This window comes from Camelus dromedarius, chromosome 2 (genome assembly GCF_036321535.1).
Source record: "Camelus dromedarius isolate mCamDro1 chromosome 2, mCamDro1.pat, whole genome shotgun sequence".
NCBI lineage: Eukaryota > Metazoa > Chordata > Mammalia > Artiodactyla > Camelidae > Camelus > Camelus dromedarius.
Genome location: NC_087437.1, coordinates 115,724,563 through 115,745,071, shown reverse-complemented (window position 1 = coordinate 115,745,071; position 20,509 = coordinate 115,724,563). Strand labels below are relative to the sequence as shown.

Below are 20,509 nucleotides of genomic sequence, written 5' to 3'. Positions count from 1 at the left end.
TAGTTCGGAAGCCCTCCCAGCCGGCCCCACCCGGAGTGAACCCCTCAGGCCTTTAAACCTGGAAACTCCCCGGGCATCTCATTTCAGCTTTGATCACATGCAGCCTCTAATCCCCTGTTTTGTCTTCCCCAGGTGAAGGCGTTCTCTCTTCAACTGGATGTGTGCCATCATAGGGGTTATCAGTGAAAGAAATGCACGTTATACTTTGTAATTTCCCCAAATCTTTACTGGGCACTGACCATGTCCCACTCTGGGCACAGTTCCAGAAATAAAACAGAACAGACCCTGTTTATGTTCCATCAGGGGCTGCAGGCATTTTCTAAAGAGCTGCAATGAGGGTCTCACAGGGGACAGGCGGGTGTGATGATTCAGAGTGACAGGGAGACCTAACTCAGAGCCAGGATCAGGAAGGGCTCCCTGGAGGAGGTGATATGGCCCCGGAGGAAGGGCTCAAGCCTGCCAGGTGAAAGGAGGATGGAGGTCAAGTGCAGGGAGCGGAGACCCAGAGAGACGACTGTAAGAATTCGGGCTTTTATTCTAGGAGCGATAGGAAGTCACTGAAAAGCTCTAAGCCAGACGCAGATATAATGAGATCTCTGTTCCAAGGTCACTCTAGGGGCAGGAAAAGGAAAGAGAGGAAAGGCTGGAGGCAGGAGATGAGGAGATGCCGCTGGAGATGAGGGTGACACGGGTCAGGGTGGTGACAATAAGGGGAGGGAGCAGCGGAGATTCCAGACATATTTCAGAGGCAGGATCAACCTGATGTGTTAAGGGAGTTGATTTTGTGGGGAGGAGAGGGTTCCGTCCGGGTGGTGGTACTGGTGCCTGGAATCAGGAGCCTGGGGGGAGGAGCAGGCTTGGAGGGAAAAATCATACACGTTGCATGCTCCATTAGGGGCATTTACTGAGCCATCGGAGGGAAGATGCCCAGTGGGCAGGTGAATGTCAGGTTCTGGAGATCAGGCTTGAGAGTCAGGCTGGAGGTCTGAAAGCCAGAAGCATGTGAAGAGGGTGTAGACAGAGGACCCTGGAGCCCCATAAGAGGGTCTTGACGGCCAGGAGGACCTAGTTGCTGGTTGGCAGGGTCAGCTACAGAGCCAACCCAATGAGCTTGCACATAGTAGGAGCTCCAAGGTCACTTAATTGATTTTTAGAGGACATAATCACCAATCTGTTGCCTGCCCACAGCTGTGTTTCCACGAGTTTTGGGGTTTTATAAAAAGCTGGACAGGTAGGCTGAGATCACCAGCTAGAGTTCACTTCAGCATTTGTAATGCTTGATTGCCACAAAAGCAATGTAGTCAGTGGTGCATGTAAATGTTAGTCTTCTTGAAGCCGCAATACATGCTTCTAACACCAGTGAATTACTGTGGTGGGACGAGAGTGCACAGGTCCAGGGAATTGTCCATCTGGACATCCTTTACCTATCAAAAAGATCCTACATCTCTTGCCAAAACTACACCCCAGCCCCATATGTCTACATTGTTCTAATTCTCAAACTCAAAACTTGGAAGTCTTTTTTTCACTAGACTCTTAAAGTCAACTGAAATAAGATGTTAATGTTCAACTATGCAAGACTAATAGAATCACCTAAGCTTTTCTAAACTTCGTAAACTCACCGGAGGGCATTCTCAGGATCACAAACTTTATTTTTCCCTCCAAGATGAGGCATTTTAGTTATACATGTCGTTTTTCATTTTATTTGGGAAGGAGGGATTCTAAGCATTTTAAGCCAACTTTTAAAAATATGTTCAAGGAGAGTTAATAATTTTATAAACACACTGTTACTGCATCCAAACTCGTTATTCTGCTCACCGCACGACAGGCCAGTAAATCAGGAGACGAGGTGCTGGGGCAAGGAATAACGACTTTGTTCAGAAAGTTGGCAGACCAAGAAGATGGAGGACTAAAATCCTGGAGAACTATCTTACCCAAGTCAGAATTCAGGCTCCTTTTATACTAGAAAGAGGAGGGGCTGTGGTTGGATGTTGCAAACTTCTTGGTGTCAGAATCCTTGGTTCTTGCAGCTGTCCACATGGGTCAGGTCACGAAGTCCCTGTAAACCTCCAACAAGACAAATGTCTCTGTTCTGCAACTTTTTATCTCTATACGAATGGAAAAGTGTTCTGCCCTTAAATGTCAGAGCCTTGAGAACGGGCTCTCCTGTAGATTTCAGGCTTTCGGCGACATTCTTTTACAAAAGGTACAGAACCAGCATGACTCAGCACAGGAGACGGAGCCCAGGGTTAGAGCTAAAGGAACAGGTGTGATATGGAGTCAGACTTGTTCTTCCCTATGACAGCAACACTCAGACAAGTAGAGTCACAACTGACTTTCTCTACAACTGAAATTAACTCTTAAGCTCCCTTTCTGCTCCCTAGTACAAAAAGGGGTGGGGGAAGCCTTAAATTTGCCCATGAAAAGGTAACTTAGTCACTTCTAACTTTAAATGCAGTTAATTCAGATCTAAACTACCATTTGAGATATTCCCCCTCTGCCACCCTAGGAGCAATCTGAATTCGGGTGAGTTATCCATCATTTTGGCACAAGGGATGGGGGATATGGCCCAAGCACATTCTGTCTCCTTGCTGCTCCCCCCAAGGTCCTCGGGGTATCACATGACATCTTTGTGTATGATCCAGGTGCGCACCAGGTCCCCGTGTGCCTCTCCCCACTGGGCCCACCAGCACCTCCACCCTGTCGCTGGCAGGATGTGGGAACTCCTGCCCACACACACTCCTGCCTGCACACCAGCAAACACAGGCACTTGCATGTACACACGGTGCACACGTGCACACCCACGCCCAGCCACTCTGGGGCCCGCCCCACACCGCTGCAGGACACTCCTCTCTCCGCGCTTGTCCAGCCCCCGCCGCCAGGCTGCTCCGGAGCCCAGCCAACCCCAGGCTGCTCTGCGTTGCCTGAGATCTGCCAGCACCAAGGAAAAGGGCCCAAGTGCTGATGGCTCCCCCTCAAACTCTCTGGGGCCCTTTCATCTCGGCCCTCTTCCCACACTTAGGTCAGGCCCAGGGCAGGGGATTCTGGGCCGCTTCTTGAAAATCCTGGCAGTATGCAAACCCTGCTCACAGCACCCCTACCAATACCTCCACTCCATCCCTCTCCCCAGCTGGTTTCACAGTTCCTGATGGCCCAGTGGTACAAGAAGGCTTCAATTCTCATAGCCGTGGCTTCTGGAACTCCCAAATCCTTTATATTTTATCCCAACCAAGTTTTTCTCTGTTAATGAAAGTTCTGCTTTCCAGGCCACGGTTGCAACTTTGGCCTTAAAGTGTAATTTAGTGTGTCAAAGCTGAGAGCGTGGGTCCAGCCTCTCCCCACCCAGCCCACGAAGCTAGGAAAAGCTTTTACTGGGTGGGTGGGAAGACACAGGGCAGCCAGGGACAGCCTGAGATCACCAGGAATAAAACTGCATTTGAGACCATTCCCAAAGATTTTCCCTCTGCGTGATCATGTGTCCCTCCATGAAAATTCAGACTGCAGGAATCAGCTCTAAAGTGTTGTGTCCTTGACCAACAGAGAGCACAGCGAAAACCTTAGCAATCTGGCTGGAAAAGGGAACCAACACATCAGGGCAATTTGGTGCCAAGGTTAGACAGACAGTTTTAGGACGCTGAAGACAACCAAGCTAGAATGCTCATGAGGTCTGTTGCCTCTCATAAGTGCAAAGTCCATGGACAGATAAGGCATCTGCTCCCGTTCACCTTTTCCTGTCTCCCTGCTCTCAGAGCCCCAATACGGCCACCAGCAGCCAGGAGGGCTGTATGTGCCCTGGCTCCCAATCATGGGGGAGAGCTCCCTTCTGTCCATCACTCTGTGCAACGGTCTTAAATTCATCCTGAATGAACCATTGAGTGAACCTCATTTTTTTTCTGGAACCAATGACTGTGGCCAAGAAAACTGAGACGGTCAATAAGCTTAAGCCCAGTGGGACCCAAAAGTTCACGGTCTGTCACGGAGGAGTGCACCTAGTAAAACTCTGAGTACTTGTAAGAAGGGGATATAGGCAACAAATATTCACTGCAAATTCATGATTACCTTCCTGTCTTAATCCTCCTTTGTTTGTCTGATCAACCCACTCTCCCACTCTCCACAGAAAATTTCAGATCTTCCCCCACCCACTTCCTCCTTCACAAAGAAAACAGGGACTTCCAGACAGAAATTCCCTCAACCCTTTGCCAACACATCACAAATCTACCTGGACCAACATCCATGAGCTGTGAGGACAGAGGGGTCCGTCCACCCTGACTTCCCAGCTTTGCTCATCTCTCCAGAACCACTAGCTACCGACCACCTCTTCTCCTACCTGGAGGTCGAGCCCTGCCCACCCAACCAGGGCCTTTTCCAACAGTATTTGAACGTGGTCAGGTGTCTCATGTCTTTAAAAACTCACTCAGTCCCATATCCCTTGCTGAGTATCCTTTCTCTCATATTCATGATCAGATTTTTGAAAAACTTTCCTAAATTCACTCAGCCCATTTCCTCACCTCAGACCCACTTCTCAAACCCCTTCACTGGCTCTTTTACCCTTCAGCTCTTACTAAGCTGACAATGACCACCATGTCTGAAACCCAGTGTATACTTTTCAGTTTGGGTTTTACCTCCTCAGTTTTGGGCACTGTTAACCACCTGCCCTTCTTGAAACATTCCCCTCCCAAGGCTTCTGCAACCTTCCACCCTTTGGCTTTCCTCCTATCTCTCTGGCCACTCTCTCTGTCAACATCCTGGGCGAGCTCATCCTTCGCCATTCATCAAATGTTAAGTCTTCACAAAGCTTATTCTCATCCTGTTTCTCTCATCGCATACCCTTCTCTTGACAATCTCATCTGCCCCCAGGCTTCAATTCCATCCATATGTCGCTGACATCCTGATGTATATACACAACCCTTGGATTTGAGACCTGGTTATCCCAATGACCTCCTCAATATTCTTGCATATCTTAAAGTCACAATAAAATGAACATTCCTCCAAACTAAACACACTATTTTCCTGTACTCAAGATTCCCAGTGGCACCAGCATCCAGCTCATTGCCTGAGCTGGAAATCTGGGCTTCATTCTTGGCTTTTCCTTCTAACTCACTCTCACGACAGAGGTCCATCCATTTGGCCTCCTAAACTTATCTCCAGTGTATTTCAGCCTCCCCATCTCCACTGATTCTTCTCTAGTTCTGATAACCATAATTTCTTCTTTGTGCCATTGAAGCAGCTTTCTCGATATCCTCCCCACATGAACTTTGCCCTCCTCCAAGTCATTTTTCCCTCTGTAGCTAGAGCAATATTTTCATTTGGTACCAAGCTCCCCTCACCTACATCCCAAACACACTAGTCTTTCAGCTTCTGAGACACCCTCCTACAACAGAACCTTCCTCTGCCAGTGCTGTTTCCTTGACTACAGTGCACTCATCCCCACCTCACTCATCCCCTTCCTCGTCCTTCAAGTCTTAGCCCAAAATGCCACACCTTCAGGGACACTTTCACTAATTCCCACACCAAACCAAGTGCAGTTCCTTCGTTATGGTTTTATAGAAGAATCTGCCTTTTCTTCACTGCATTGATTAGAGTTTTAATTTTGCTTTTATTTAGATGTTTATTCCATTTTCAGTAGACTATAAATCCAGTGAACCCAGGGACCATGTCATCTTTTGACTCTCAGAATCTGCCAGAATGCCAGACACATAATAGGCCCTCAATAAATATGTGATGAATGACTAAACAAATTACTATCACCTGGGTTCCTTTATTGTTAGCCACTAACAAATATTTATTGGACATATTACCAACCACTGTTGCCAAACACTATAGTAGGCGATGGAGATAAAGCGGTAGCCAAGACAGAGCTGCCCAAAGGAACCCCTGCCCCTAGACTTGATAAGGTATAAACAAATATGGACAATTGCAATTCGGTGAGGAAGATGCCAGAAGGGTGAGCAGTGGCCACTGGGGAAGCACGTGAGCTGCTTACAACCCAGCTGCAGTTTAGCTAAACTCTCCCTTCCTATTCTCTGTTTTTCCTTAAACTTCTTCGTCCTCACATGCATGCACACACCTTCCCTAAAAGCAGCATTGTTTTATTCTTTTGATTTTGCTTCTCTTCGTGTTGTCTGAACCTGGGATTCCACGAGCTTCAGTGAGTTCCTGAGCACCCGACCATTTGCAAACTTTTGAATGTATGCGCATTTTTAAGACGAGAGGATCAATGAGTTTCCCAAGATTCCCAAAAGGGTCCTCAACTAAAACAAGTTAAGAACCACTGCCTAAAAAATGCAGAATAACGGGGGACATTGAAGAGATGAGTGACACTTCAAACACCAAGCATCAAAGAATATTTTGAAGTGTTCACAGCACAATAAGGCATGAAGTAAACCCTGACATCAACTGGAAGATGCAACATGCCATCTCCAGATCTTTCCCTGTAGGGTTTTATCCCATTGGAAAAAAATCAACATGTGACAAAACACTTGATGTACGGGACAACTGCTATTGACCAATGCGTCTAATTCTACAAGCAAGGTCAGCTTTTATATTTGACCAAGGGAAGGAAGGGAACTAAGAGAATTGCCAGCGACGTCCTCAGGCAGAGCCCAACGTTAACACTTTCACAGGTGAACTTTCTTGTAGATGCTGTCATACCTTTACTCTGGTCATTATCCCAGTGTGACAGGTGAGGAGTAAGGGTCATTAAGCAGCCTATCCAGGCCACACTGAGACCCCGGGCAGCCCAGACTCAAACCTGGGCCTGTCTGCCTCCAGCTCCCAGGGGTCAGTGCCACTATATCATTGGGGATCCTATGATAAAAGGAAATGAGCACACCCAGAGATTCCACATTACTTTAGTAGAAGGAAATCATCATACAGCTTCTTGTCCTAAAATATATTTGCTCCATAGAGTCAAAATGAGAAATAAGAAAGTGTGTACATGCATCTTAGTGTTCAATAGCCAGGACAGGGAAGTAACCTAAATGTCCATCGACAGATGACTGGATAAAGAAGATGTGGCAAATATATACAATAGAATACTACTCAGCCATTAAAAAGGAATCAAATAATGCCATTTGCAGCAACATGATTGGAACTGGAGACTGTCCTACTTAGTGAAGTAAGCCAGCAAGAGAAAGAAGAATACTATATGGTATCACTTACATGCGGAATTTTTTAAATAACACAAGTGAATTTATTTACAAAACAAACAGACTCACAGACATAGAAAACAAACTTAAAGTTACCATTGGGAAAAGTGGATGGGGGGATAAATTAGGAGTTAGGGATTTGAAGATACTAACTACCAAATATAAAATAAAGAAACACAGGTTTCTACTGTAGAGCACAGGGAACTATATTCAATATCTTGCAACAGCCCATAATGAAAAAGAATAAGAAAAGGAATCTATATATCTATTTACATGCATACACACATGTATAACTGAATCACTATGCTGTACACCAGGAACTAACACAACATTGTAAATCGACTATACTTCAATTTTTAAAAATGCAAACAAGGGGGAAAAAAAGAATGTGTGTATATCTATGTTTGCTTATTATTACAAAAGGAAACACAGGAAGAGTAAGGCAGAAATTCATGAAAAGGGCCACATACAGGAGGTGGGCAGAAATGGGATAGAAAGAGTAGAGATGGGAATGAGACGTTTCTGAATATATCTTTTTATGCTGGCCTAATTTTTGGACTATTTAAATGGTTTACAGTGTCTTTTTTTTTTTTTAAGAAAAAAAAAAGATGACAAAAGCAAATCCTGAAAGGAATTACAATTAGAAACAAATGAACCGAACTAGATATAAAACAGATAACACGGCCACATAGAAAAAAGAATGAATTCAATAGCTTTTGAACTCACTACTTTGATGGTACTACCTCAGTGGAAATAGCCCAAGATTAAAAAGAACTGCACTTTTTAATTTTACCTTATAGGTTTGTGGTTGACGGTGAAAAGGACCAAGGCCACCTGTACTATTAACAAAAGGTGGTTTATTCAGACCATAAGGGACAATCTGCTACTAACTCATTCCTTCCAGTAGAAACTCATAGAACTTTGAAGGGGCGGATTTTATAGAGTAAAAGGAGTGAAAATGAGTCAGTGATTGGTGCATGTTTTGTTATAGAGCTGTTGGAAGCAGGGACGCTTTCTGGTGGGTTTTCAAGCTCCCTGGGCAGTCTGTGATTGGTTAGCACTACCTACTGGTACATACTGGGGGTTTCTTAGAAAGTCACCTGGGGTTTCTTCTTTCAACTGGAAGAATATCTGGTCTTCTGCTTTGAGGTCCGAGTCTTGTAAAAACAGTTCCTCAGCAGACTTCTTGGTGTAATAACGCCAAAACTGTTGGTAGGATAGAGTCAAAGATAAATATGGAGCTTGTTGGGAACTGGGAACCATTGGAGAAGAGAGATACAAATATAGAATGGGAGAGACTGAAGAAGCATAGAAGCATCCTGCAGGTTGTGGCCTGACTTGAGGGTCTCTCATGCTTTCTTTAAAAAAAGCATCAAGGTTGCTTAGTGTCTCCAAGCAAGGTTCTGAAGATGGTAGCCAGTAGTCCAGAGTTAGTGGAGAACAAGCATATTTGTGTGGAAGACAAGGTAAGAGTGGACAGGCTTAGGAGAGCTGCTGGGAAAAAATGGTAGGTAGGAGAGAGTGGAAACACAGGTAAGACAAACGGTGAGCAGGGACCAGTTGGCAGCCAAGTTACATCACCTAGTGGCGGCATCACTTTGGCCATGATGCTTCATCCACACTCCACGTTATTCTGTAAATTTAAGTATAAGGCATTTATAGGAGTTATGAAGATCACAATCAACACATGGCCCCTTTTTCAAAAGTGGAAATAATAGTGTGGCAGTTGAGGGCATAGGCTCTGGAGCCTGACTCCTTACATTAGCACCCTGGTTCCACTCCTCTGCTACTAGTCTGCTCGGGCTGCCATAACAAAATATCACAGATTGGGTGGCTTGTCCAACAGAAATTTATTTTCTCATTGTTCTGAAGGATAGAAGTCCAAAATCAAGGAGCCATCAGGGTGGGTTTCTGGTGGGGTCTCTCTTCTCGGCTTGTAGACGGCTACCTTCTGTGCCCTCATGGAACACGTATGGACACGTGGAAAGAGTGAAAGCTCCCTGGTATTTCTTCCTCCCACAGGGACACCAGCCCTATTAGATTAGGTGACTTCATTTAACCTTAAGTCCCTCCCTATAGTTCCTATTTCCAAATCCAGTCACATTAGGGGATTAGACTTCAACATTGGAATTTTGGAGGCATACAATTCAGTACATAAAACTGTGTGACCCAGAAAAGGTACTTAACCTCTCTTTCCCTTAGTTTGCTTATATGTAATGTAGATATCGTAGCATCATCCAGCAAAGAGGGCTGTTGTAAGATGTTGTCAGTTGGTTGATGCATATAAAAGCATTCAGTGCCTGACATACAATAAACACCCAATAAATAATGTTTATTACTTAATTCAATATTTGATTTACGAATTTATCAGCCACTCTGGTGAGAGTAGGACTAGGGGTACACACGTAGAAGGTCTTTTTTTTAGACATTAAAAAAATGCACATTTCAATATTTTTGTGTGTAGCCAGAGGTGAACCTCAATGGCCCTCCAATATTTCGGTAACAGAAGAAGCATGCTGTTTATTGGAGGGGTTTTTAACCTGAGCACAAGGCAGGGCTTGTTATTTAAATGATCAGCAGTTGGCTGAGCCTACTGAATTAAAATCATTATTACATTATGGAAGAGATTGCTCTATACTGCTTCTTTCTGACACTGGGCTTGATAAATCACCAACATTGTTCTCCCACATGAAGACCTATAAACGTAAGTGCAGAATGCTTTATTACTGTGCTAATTCAGTGCAGTTTTTATTGAGAATGAGAACAAGGAGTAAAGGAAAACATTACATCATGTAGCCTGGCATTTGAAATAAAAAGGCAAAACGTCTGTAGTCAATTGTTTCTGAATATTGGCAACATAAATTAATTTTACAGTATTCCAATGTGGTGAGGGTGGTTTCTATCCTTCTTATTTTATTGGAATTATATTCTCCAGTCAATTTTGATGCATTTTCTATCTCTGAGTGAATACTTCTGGCTTTATCCAGGGGGCTCTCTCTTGAGGATGGCTTTCATCACATTGGTATTCAGCACAAAACATCTCCCGTCATAATTTGTCACTGCGAATCTAAAAATAGGGCTTTGCCTGTTAAATCTCCATCTCGCAGGGCCCGACCTGTGTTTGCTCAGTGCATGTGAGTCCCTCAGCTGGGCCTCAGTTTGGTTTCCTGCCTTCCAGGGATTTTAGTTCACCACCACCAGCAAACTCTCCCTCCCTCTCCACTCCTTACTTCTAACACAGTCTGACTCAAGGAATGGAAACCCACCAAAAAGATGGGCTGTTTCTATTCACTCCCATGCAAGTTAAACTCTTGGAAGATTAACCAGAGTTCCAACCAGAGAGTGTTCTCAGTGGAGAAATTATGAAAGGCAATCATTTTTTAAAGATACACACACAGATACCCCTTTGGGCTTTGGGGAAATAAACCAGGCAACGCTGCTACGGAAATTAAGGAGCCTCCTCAAGCACAAAGTCCAAGGTGCGCCTGGCCCTGCGAGCACTCCAGGAAGCCCTTCCTCCTCTAGTCACTTGCCCCAGCGCTGCCTTGCAATGGCACCTGCTCCACTCCACGTCTACCTGTTTCTTTTGAGATTGTGGGGCCAGATTCCCCAGAGGTATGACGTGAATGGTCTCTACACCTCAGTTCCCACATCCGTAAAATAGGGAATAATAGCACGGGCGCGTGGGGCTGTTATAAGGACTGAATGAAATAAAAAGGTAAGAATATGAAAACGAATATATGTGTGCATATGCATGACAGGGACATTATGCTGTACACCAGAGATTGACACATTGTAACTGACTGTACCTCAGAAAAAAAGGAAGCAAGGTAAAAGGCGCAGGAAAGCCCCAGCTCAAAGTAACTACTTAGGAATAGTACATGATGACGATGACAATGATAATGAAGAATAAGGACAAAACGAGGACCATCACTCATAGCACAGGCCTTAGATGCCACGTCCCCCTCCCTGATTTAGCCTTGCCCACCTCTACAGTGCCTCTCCGTTGTGAATTTCCCAGGGTGATCTGCACAGAAAGCAGTCAAGGAGGCGATGTAGGGTAGTATCCTACTTCCCAGAGACTCAATTTCTGACTCACTGTCAAGGAAATAAAAATGCATGAAAAACAAGTTCAAACGTGGGAGACACAATCATGCATTTCTGTTTAATTCCATCCGCTAGAGCACAGATCCCAAGGGACCACGGACGGAGGTCAGGCCCCGGATGCACCAAGCCGCCCTCCCTTCCCCTTCCCCCCACCATACATTGTGAAGGCCCGAGGCACCCCGTCTGATATTGCTCATCGTGAGCCCTTGGTTACTAGGGAACACAGGCAAGGGTCCTCACTTCTGAAAGTCCCAGTCACAGTACCTGATTCTGAGCTGCTGCAGGAATGAAAAGATGGACTGTAAGTTCCCTGAGGCTAGGTCACCGTACCAACGCATGGATCCCGTTTAATAAATATTACACAAGTAAATGGATGGTTAACACAGAACAAGAAGAGCCTTTGCACAAAGGATAAGCAGGCTAATACTCCAACAAAAAATGGAATTAGTGACCTCTCAAAATACCGTACTTGCAGTGTTGGAGGGCATAGCTCAGTGGTAGAGTGTGTGCGTAGTATGCATGAGGTCCTGGGTTCAATCCCCAGTACCTCCATTAAAAAATAAATCAAATAAGTAAATAAAACCTAATTACCTCCCTACCTATATGTATAGCTATACCTCCCTATAATTAATTGATTATAGTACTTGGCAAGTACTAAATAATGTCTGCCACATATGTTACAGGCATAAGAAAACACTTCTCATTTGACTGTTCAATTTAAAAGCCAGAACATCACTGTTACAGCTACTTCTGCTTCCCTTCCCCACCCCAACATAACTACTTACTTTTATCATTCCCTTGATCTCTTAAAAAAAAATTTCTCTACGTGCCCCTAAATGATATATTATTTATGCTTACTTTTAGCTTTATAAAAAAGTATCATATTTTATATATTCTATATGACTTGCTTTTTCACTCAATATCATATTTTCTAATTTATTAATTTATACACTGATATTTATTGCCTATTGCCCATGGATTCATCCTGTTTTTCTTTTTCTAATTCTGCACCGACTTTCTGCTCTAATGTAAGCATTGAAACCTGTGCATTTTCCTTACTTTCCATGTATTGACATTTTAAATTTCAATATGATTCAGTAAGTACTATTGAACTTCCATTATAGTTTCTTCATTGAATTTGTTTAGAAGTGTGATTATATGTTATGAAACACATAGTCATTTCTTTCCATTCATCTTTTCTTTTTGTTCTTGGTCCTGGGCATGCAAAGCTCAGGACTTGCATCAATTCATACACGGAATTAGGGGAGACTTCTCTCCAGGACTGTGCTTTCTGGGATTCCCCACCCTTTGCACCTCCCAGGTCACCTAGACACCCTCTGCTCGGATCTCTCTCCAAAAGGATCTCTCCCCATACTGCTGTATAGTTTCACTGCCTCGGGGTCACTCTGGGAGAGTGAGAAAAGAGAAGAAAACACAGCCACAAACTCTGGTCCGCAGAGTCCCTCGTTCCCAGTCCTCTGGCCAGAAAGCCTTCCTCCCGGCTCCAGACAGGGAAGACCTGAGCGCTGGGTGCAGAGGGACAGAACTTAACAGGGCCTCCCCACCCCCTGCTCCTGCTCAGACATGCTGTCCTGGTCCTTTGCCAGAAAGACAGATTTTCCCTCTGAGGTTCTGTTGCCAGCACCTGCTGACCAGTTCTAACCTGGGACCACTCTCAGGTTAATCCAGAGCATAAAAGAGGAGAAAAAAAAAACAAGAAATTTATCCCCAAACAAGTCATTCTTCAAGTTTTGGTACCCCAATCTTCCCGCTAATAACAACTGTCCAGAGACTGCAGGCGGTAGAAGTCCTGGTTGCAATCAGTGAGAGAGAAAAGCTATACTTACTTCATCTTACCCAGCAAAAGTAAGGGATGGGACTTCCCTTACTTTATATTGGACTTACTTTTGATTACAATAAGGGCTTTTGTAACTTTCCAGTATCTAGTTTGTATTTTAGCCGAGGGTCCTCCCTAGGTAGTTTGACATACCGCTGGAAGCAGAAATCTCCTACTTTCTTTTCCAGTGTCTCACAAGCCATCTTTTAATTCAATAATTCATTTCAGACATTTCCAATCAATAATATTAAGTTGCCTCTCTATAGTTCCCTAAGTCCTCTCTCTTCACTTAAAAACAAGTATTTAGGGGGGAAACTCCAATGTTGAAGCACTATGCTAAATGCTAGGAATATGGAGACAAACAAGAGAAACAAACCTCGAGGCATTCACAGTCCAACGAGGGAAACAGACACCATTAGCTGCAAAGGCGGTGCTAAGGCCAGTAATAGGGTGTAACTGAAGTGTCATGGTAGCCCTGGGTTCACAGTTCCAACTAGAGACTGGTTGGTCACAGAGCGCTTTAGAAAGGAGATAATAAATTAGTTAGCTCTTGGAAGATGAGCAATATCCCACTGGGGAAAGGGCATACAAGATGAAGCAAATACCACAAATACAGGCACAAAAGCACAAATGCAAACAGCAGGACAGCCAGCGCGCCCAGAGGAAAACGTGTGATCGGAACTTGGAGGACTTTGCAGGTTTTACTCTGCTCGACAAAAGAAGCGTCTTTTTTTCCCAGAGGTTGCTTTACTCACTGAGATACCTACCTCAGGAGACCCTGTGATGATCTTTCTGATGTGAAAAGCAAACATAACTTGTATACACAGTGATAGAATCTTTTTTCTGACAAGATCTCCTTTTTACCTTATATTTCTATATACACCTAGATAGGTAATATCTAAACCTTACGGGCATGGTAAACGTACATTCGTCATTCCTGTTTTCCTTTATTAGAGTTGAATATTTTTACAGTTTTCATTTTTAATCTTTTTTATGAAGCAAATAAATTTCTGCATCCTCTGCTTGCAAAGCCTGAAACACAATCCATGAAAAATTGGTCTCAGAGTCACGGTCACACTTCACGGAGTTAAAGTGACATCACAAATCACCGGGGCTCCACTGTCCCCTGCTGATGTAATTTTGTCAGCCCCACCTTTCTTACGACATTAACCCAGTTGGTTTTATTTTGTCCCTTTTTCAACATCAGTAAAAATCACATTTTTTAAAAGAATGGACTGGAATCAACGTGAAAATGTAAGACTGAATCTTTCTGAAGAAAATGAATATTATCAACTTAAACTAGAAGTACTTTTTACTATTGTACTGATAGACAAATACATTAATCATCTTTTTAATCTCTTTTAAAATGAATTAGGACACCAAAAGATGAATAGAAATTGGAAGCACATCCATGAGCATTTGTTTAAATCTTTCTTATTCATTTTTGGCTACATAAATCAATCCTATTACAATGGTACTCTGAAAAGGTATTTCACTATCCCTATGGAATTCAATAGGCTCCCATAACAAAGTACCAACAGGCTTAAACAACAGGAATTTACTGTCTCGTAATTCTGGAGTTCAAGGTCAAGGTGTTGGCAGGGTTGGCTGCTCTCCCCTTGGTGTGTAAGTGGCCGTCTTCTCCCTGTGTCTTCACATGGCCTTTCCTCTGTGTGCACCTGTATAACTAATCTCCTTTTCTTATAATGGCACCAGTCATACTGGATTAGGACCCACTCTAAAGACCTCATTTTAACTTAATTACCTCTTTAGAGACCCTCTCTCCAAATGCAGTCACAGCCTGAGGTACCGGGGCTTAGAACAGCCTATGAATTTGGGGGAGGGGGCACACACAATTCAGCCACTGGTTGTTTTTGACAAATGACCCAAAGGAACAGGATATTCACACTGGGCAAGCTCCGTGAAGAGACAAGCCTTGTAAACCGGGTTTTCTAGGGAACTACTAGACACTTCAATGATGATAATTCTGAGCAGGAGGCTTTGAGAGCTCCAGTCCTGTTCTGGCCCCTCCAGCTGTTGCTAGGCTGCTCCTCTGCACCACAACTGCAGGCTGTGGCTTTTCAAGGCTAACATAAAGCTGAGCAGGGGGAAGGTTAAAACTCCACAAAGCTCAGGGTTCTTCCTGAAATTCAGCCATTTGTCTTAAGCAGACACTCCCAGAGTTCATTTACAGAGCTCTGAAGGAGTCTGCTTCGTCCATCGCCACCGGTGTTCTCATTGCTTTCACGGAGGAGGCAGTTTCCGCAGGTCCTTTCTCCATCCCCGCCAGTCACATTCTCTTGGCCGCATCCTGTGTTGTTTCTTCACACCTGTATCCCAAGTTTCTAATTCTCTCTCCGGCCAATTCCAACTGGATCTTAAACCTCCATGTAGATTTTAATTTCAATAACTGTATTTTTAATTTTTAGCTCCATTTGGTTAGTTGCACAGCCAGAAATGAAAATCTAGGTGGATTTTATTTTATTATTGCCTGTTTTCTAGTCACGTTACAATAAACACATACCTCCTTTTGGGGAAAACATAGCTATAAAGTTATTTTATCACCGTTTCCTTTTGACTTCCTGCTTGTGCCTCATTCTGAGGCCATGTATCCCTGCCATCAACTGTCTCCCCCCATCACTCCCAAATAGGTAAAGAGTTGGTAACTCAAAAGAGAAGCATTTTTTGAGAAATAAAAGCAATATGCTGTTGCTCTTTGCTTCGCAATGCTCAGTAGGCCTGCAATACTTGTTTTTGAGGTATGGGGGCAGGGAGAATCAAATAATTGTGTCAGCCAGGGAAATCCTGAAGAAGGGTAGCGTTCCGCTTTGGGGGTTCAGAGGAAGTGCGGAGGGCTGGACGATGGCTGTGCTGGCTCAGGTTCTACCAGCTGGAGCTGGGTCAGTCACTACATCCCCGGCACCCCAGGTTCTTGTTCTAGCCACGAGAGCAAGCACAGTGCTGTGGGAACGCTTTGGAGACCTGAGCCCTTCTGTGTGAGACCCCTCCTCACCCCACCTGCATTCAGCATGTAGATCTTATTGGCTGTCCAGACGGATAATATACTGACTGGCTGGCTGGCCTTTTCCTGGATGAATGAACGCAGGGTTGCAGTATGGCTATCGTGAGTTCTAGTTACTTTTACTTTTGTGGACCCTTTATTCCATTAAACAACTTAATTATGTTTTTATATAATTATATACTATGTATAAAGCATATACTATACTTTATATAAAAATGAATATACTAGTATTTTCTTCTACCTAAAAGTTCTTTTTTTTCCTCCTGATTTTAAAGGAAAATAATAATTTTCACAGGCCTCTAAAAGCACTGTGGGCACTCAGCACTGGGTCCACTGAGCTAATGGAAAAATCAGCCCCGCAGGAACGGCTGGATGGATGTTTCCATTTCCTGAGAAGTTTCACAAGAGAAGTCTTCAACCTCAGAAAAAAACGCACCAATGACATTCCCCATATTTTATACCAAGCCTGCTGCCTGGTTTTCTTTGCTAAGGAGATGGGTGGAATGTCCCTTGTTCTCCTTTTTCATGTTTAAAAGGAAGCTACTCCTGACTCCTGGGCTGCCAGTAGCTCATATGGCATTTCTGTGCATGTTAGAAAAAGGCTTCTTGTCTTTAAGCAGGAAGGCGGGGAGGGGAGCCGGGGGCACAGTGCAGGCAGGTGGGGTATGGTGTGAATTTAAAGGATTACATTATTGCTCAGTCTGAACAACCATCTCCACTGGTCCTGGGGAAAGTACAAACTCAGGTGGGCATCCCTTCCAACCTCATTTGGGGACCACAGTCATGCCCTGTGTGTCATGGCATTGGGGGTTGGAGTTAACACTAATTCAGCTTAAAGACATATAGGTGTAGTTCATAAACCAAATTTCATTCTAAGTCTTTGGCTAGAGCATTCAAGTCCCAGTAGGACTCAGGCACAGCCTTTAAAAGCAGTGTGAGATCAGAGTCATGACCTCAGAGGGATCCTGGAGTAAAAGTAGACAAGCAGAATCACGTGAGTGTGCACTGGTGTGCATGTGTGTGTGTGTGTGTGTGCATGACCCTGAGGGCAAGTGTTGCCTGCTGTGAGCCAAAACTCTCATGCTGCTCCCTGGGACTCTAGTGGGAAGCCTGGAATCCACCACAGGCATGAACCCCTGTGTCTACAATAAGAAAGGCACCGCCTTAGTTATGGCACTATTACCGAGTCCAAGCTTGTACTGTGCACTGCACAACAGGTCCATAAGTCAAGAGGTGAGTTGTTGGGGCAAGGAACAGAGACTTCATTCAGAAAGTCAGCAGATCGAGAAGATGATGGACTAGTGTCCCAAAGAACCATCTTCCCCAAGTTAGAATTCAGGCTTCTTCTATGCTAAAAAGGGAGGGGGTATGGTTGGTTGTTACAAACATCTTAGTGTCAGAATCCTTTGTTCTTGCAGCTGTCCATGTAGGTAGGTCATGACGTCCCTGTAAACCTCCAACAAGACAAATGTTATTCTCTGTTCTGCAACTTTTTAATCTCTATATAAATGGAAAAGTGCTATACTTTTAAAGGTCAGAACCTCGAGAATGGGATATCCTGTGTATTTCAGACCATAGGCAACATTCTTATCTCGAAGCCAAAGCAACAGAATACAAAGGTTAAAATAGAAGAAACAGATCCAATATGGAGGAGGAGCTGTTCCTCCCAGTTACAGCACCCTACGCGGGTCACAGTCTCAACAGCTGCATGCAGCAGCCCCGCCTGGCTCACCAAGTCCCTTAGCGACGCAAAGCCCACGCGCACACTCACTAAAGCCTCCATTCTCTCTCTGCAGGGATGACGTGCCAAGCTCGAAGCTCCTACATCACCAGTGAGATCCTGTGGGGGTACCGGTTCACACCCGTCCTGACGCTGGAGGACGGGTTCTACGAAGTTGACTACAACAGCTTCCATGAGACCTACGAGACCAGCACCCCGTCCCTCAGCGCCAAAGAGCTGGCAGAGTTAGCCAGCAGGGCAGAGCTGCCCCTGAGCTGGTCCGTCTCCAGCAAACTCAACCAACACGCAGAACTGGAGACAGAGGAGGAAGAAAAGAACCCCGAGGAGCAGACGGAAAGGAATGGTGATGTGGCGAATCTAGAGAACGAATCCAAAGTTTAGTCCCCTGGCTGGGCAACCCCTCTCCTCTCCCCCGCATCCTTCCCTCGTCTCTCATTCTCTTTCTTTTCTGTCTCTCCTACTTTGTTCTTCCTTTGTATTTAAGTTTGGCATTACCAGAAAACAAATCTTCAAGGTGTAAAATATCTACCTGCCCTCTCTCAGTTATTCGGGTTGACAAGGCAGACGCGGATTGGGTTAGGTTGTCATGCGCCCTCATTTATGGCCCAGGTCTTCTCCCTAAATACGACACATCCAACTCCTGGAGATTTAAGTACTTACCTGCATGTGTCGCACAAAACCAGAGCACTCAAGCGAGCGCGGCAAAGATGTCACCTGGGACAGGATCAGGAGGGTCTCTGGTGCCTACTCACTCATGCAGGGAGACACGGGGTACAGCCCTCAGTTTTATACATCTCAATAAGTTTCATCTGCGGGGCGAGGTGCTTGCCCCATGCGGGCATCGCAGTCACAGGACCCAGGTGAGGCGGAGACAAAACCCTGTACATATATACGCCTTATGTAATTATTTTCCTTTGCAGTTAGTAATAAAACCCAGCATGTACAAAGGTACTGCAGAACACAACTTCTAAATGATGTACATAGGTGTATAATTAATGTAGGTTTAGATACATAACTTTAGAAATGAGACAAAAAAAAAGATTCCCAAAGTACAGTAGGCATTTCTGTTCCGATGTCTCTGTTTTCTGGATTTCTTTGGTCCCACTGACCTCTGGCCCTTTAGTGCATGGCCTTTGTTCTGTGTCCCAGACTGGCAGCCGTTTGGGTACCTCTGTTCCCTTGCTAAACCTTTCGTTGAATCTAATAAGCCATAGGTCTGGGGGAAGTTTGGAGGTCCAGGAGATGGCAACACCCACCACCAATATACTGATTTACTGTGAAATGTTTACAAAACTGAGGTCTCTTTTTTAAGACATCAAGGACCTCGCCGACTAGCCTGGGGGAGAATTCCAGGAGGAGGCCACGCTCTGGCACATCACCAGTCATGTGTTCATGCTTTTCAAGTGAGCTCTTACCCTTTGTAGCACAACAGTTTGAGAAACTTTTCTTCTGTAAAACCATTGATTCTCCAGCTGTTCCACTCTACCATCACAAGAAACGACAGACTATTAAAAAATGAGACATGATTAAGTTAGTAGAAGATGGTTTGGGTCTAAAGTCAAGAAATTCATGATGCAAGAAGTCGGTAAAGTATCTTGTAATCACTGATCTCACACACTTTGACTCCATCTGGCACTCTTCCTGTGGCTGGGGGCTTACCCATCAGCATTTCTTGCATGGGTGCTTTTTTTTAATGAAATTACCACAGTTCAACATTCAAAGATTAGATCAACAATTTTGGCGACTGTCTAAGAAATCTCTCTAGAGTATGCCAGAGGTTAGAAATCAAATCCAAGGTAACTCCCAATCAAAGAAAATTTTTAAAAAACTAGTCTTAATTCATTGTAATCTATAAAGAGAAAGAAAAAAAGTAAGAAAGAAAAAAAGTAAGAAAGAAAAGGAAGGAAGGAAGGAAGAGAAAGAAAGAAAGAAAGAAAGAAAGAAAGAAAGAAAGAAAGAAAGAAAGAAAGAAAGAAAGAAAGAAAGAAAGAAAGAAAGAAAGAAAGAAAGAAAGAAAGAAAGAAGAGAGAGAGAAAGAAAGAAAGAAAGAAAGAAAGAAAGAAAGAAAGAAAGAAAGAGAGAGAGAGAAAGAAAGAAAGAAAGAAAGAAAGAAAGAAAGAAAGAAAGAAAGAAAGAAAGAAAGAAAAGAAAAAGGAAGGAAGAAAGAAAAAGGAAGGAAGGAAAGAAGGAAAGAAAGAGAAAAAGGGAGGGAGGGAGGGAGAGGGGAGAGAAAGAGGAATGGAAGGAACCATATTGTGTTCTGAGAATCTAATTTTCAAAATGAAAAAAAAATGTTCAAATGGAAAAATAAAAAAAGGAAGAGAATCTTAGACAAAACCTCAAGGGCAGGTGGAGATTTTGCACTGAAACAGATCTTTCACATTAATTTTGCATTTATAAACTGTATGTTCCCTAACACAATTGACCGTCATAAATATTCATTGACTGGATGCAAGTTCATTTTCAGCTCCTACAGCTGTGCTCAGTTTGAGGCTCTGCACCATGCAGGTCAAAGGTCTCAAACTAGCTGTCCCTCCTTGTCGCCCTTGCCTTCCCTGACCAGATAGCACAGGCCTTCACTGTAGTTCGGGGACCCTGTCTACTGAAACACATGTCCCAGAGATAAGGAAAGTGGCTCCTCAGTCTGACATGGGGGT

At 44.1% G+C, this 20,509-nt stretch overlaps 1 protein-coding gene across 1 annotated transcript in view; it reads left to right on the top strand.

Annotated features, from left to right (window-relative positions):
• The window catches only part of KCNJ6 (potassium inwardly rectifying channel subfamily J member 6), a 256,348-nt gene extending 236,339 nt beyond the window's left edge, over positions 1 to 20,009 (top strand). Inside the window, exon 4 of the mRNA XM_010997616.3 lies at positions 17,908 to 20,009. Coding sequence (XP_010995918.1) covers positions 17,908 to 18,233 — 326 coding nt within the window. The 3' untranslated portion in view covers positions 18,234 to 20,009. The remainder of the gene's footprint in view (positions 1 to 17,907) is intronic.
• Positions 20,010 to 20,509: the final 500 nt, after the last annotated feature.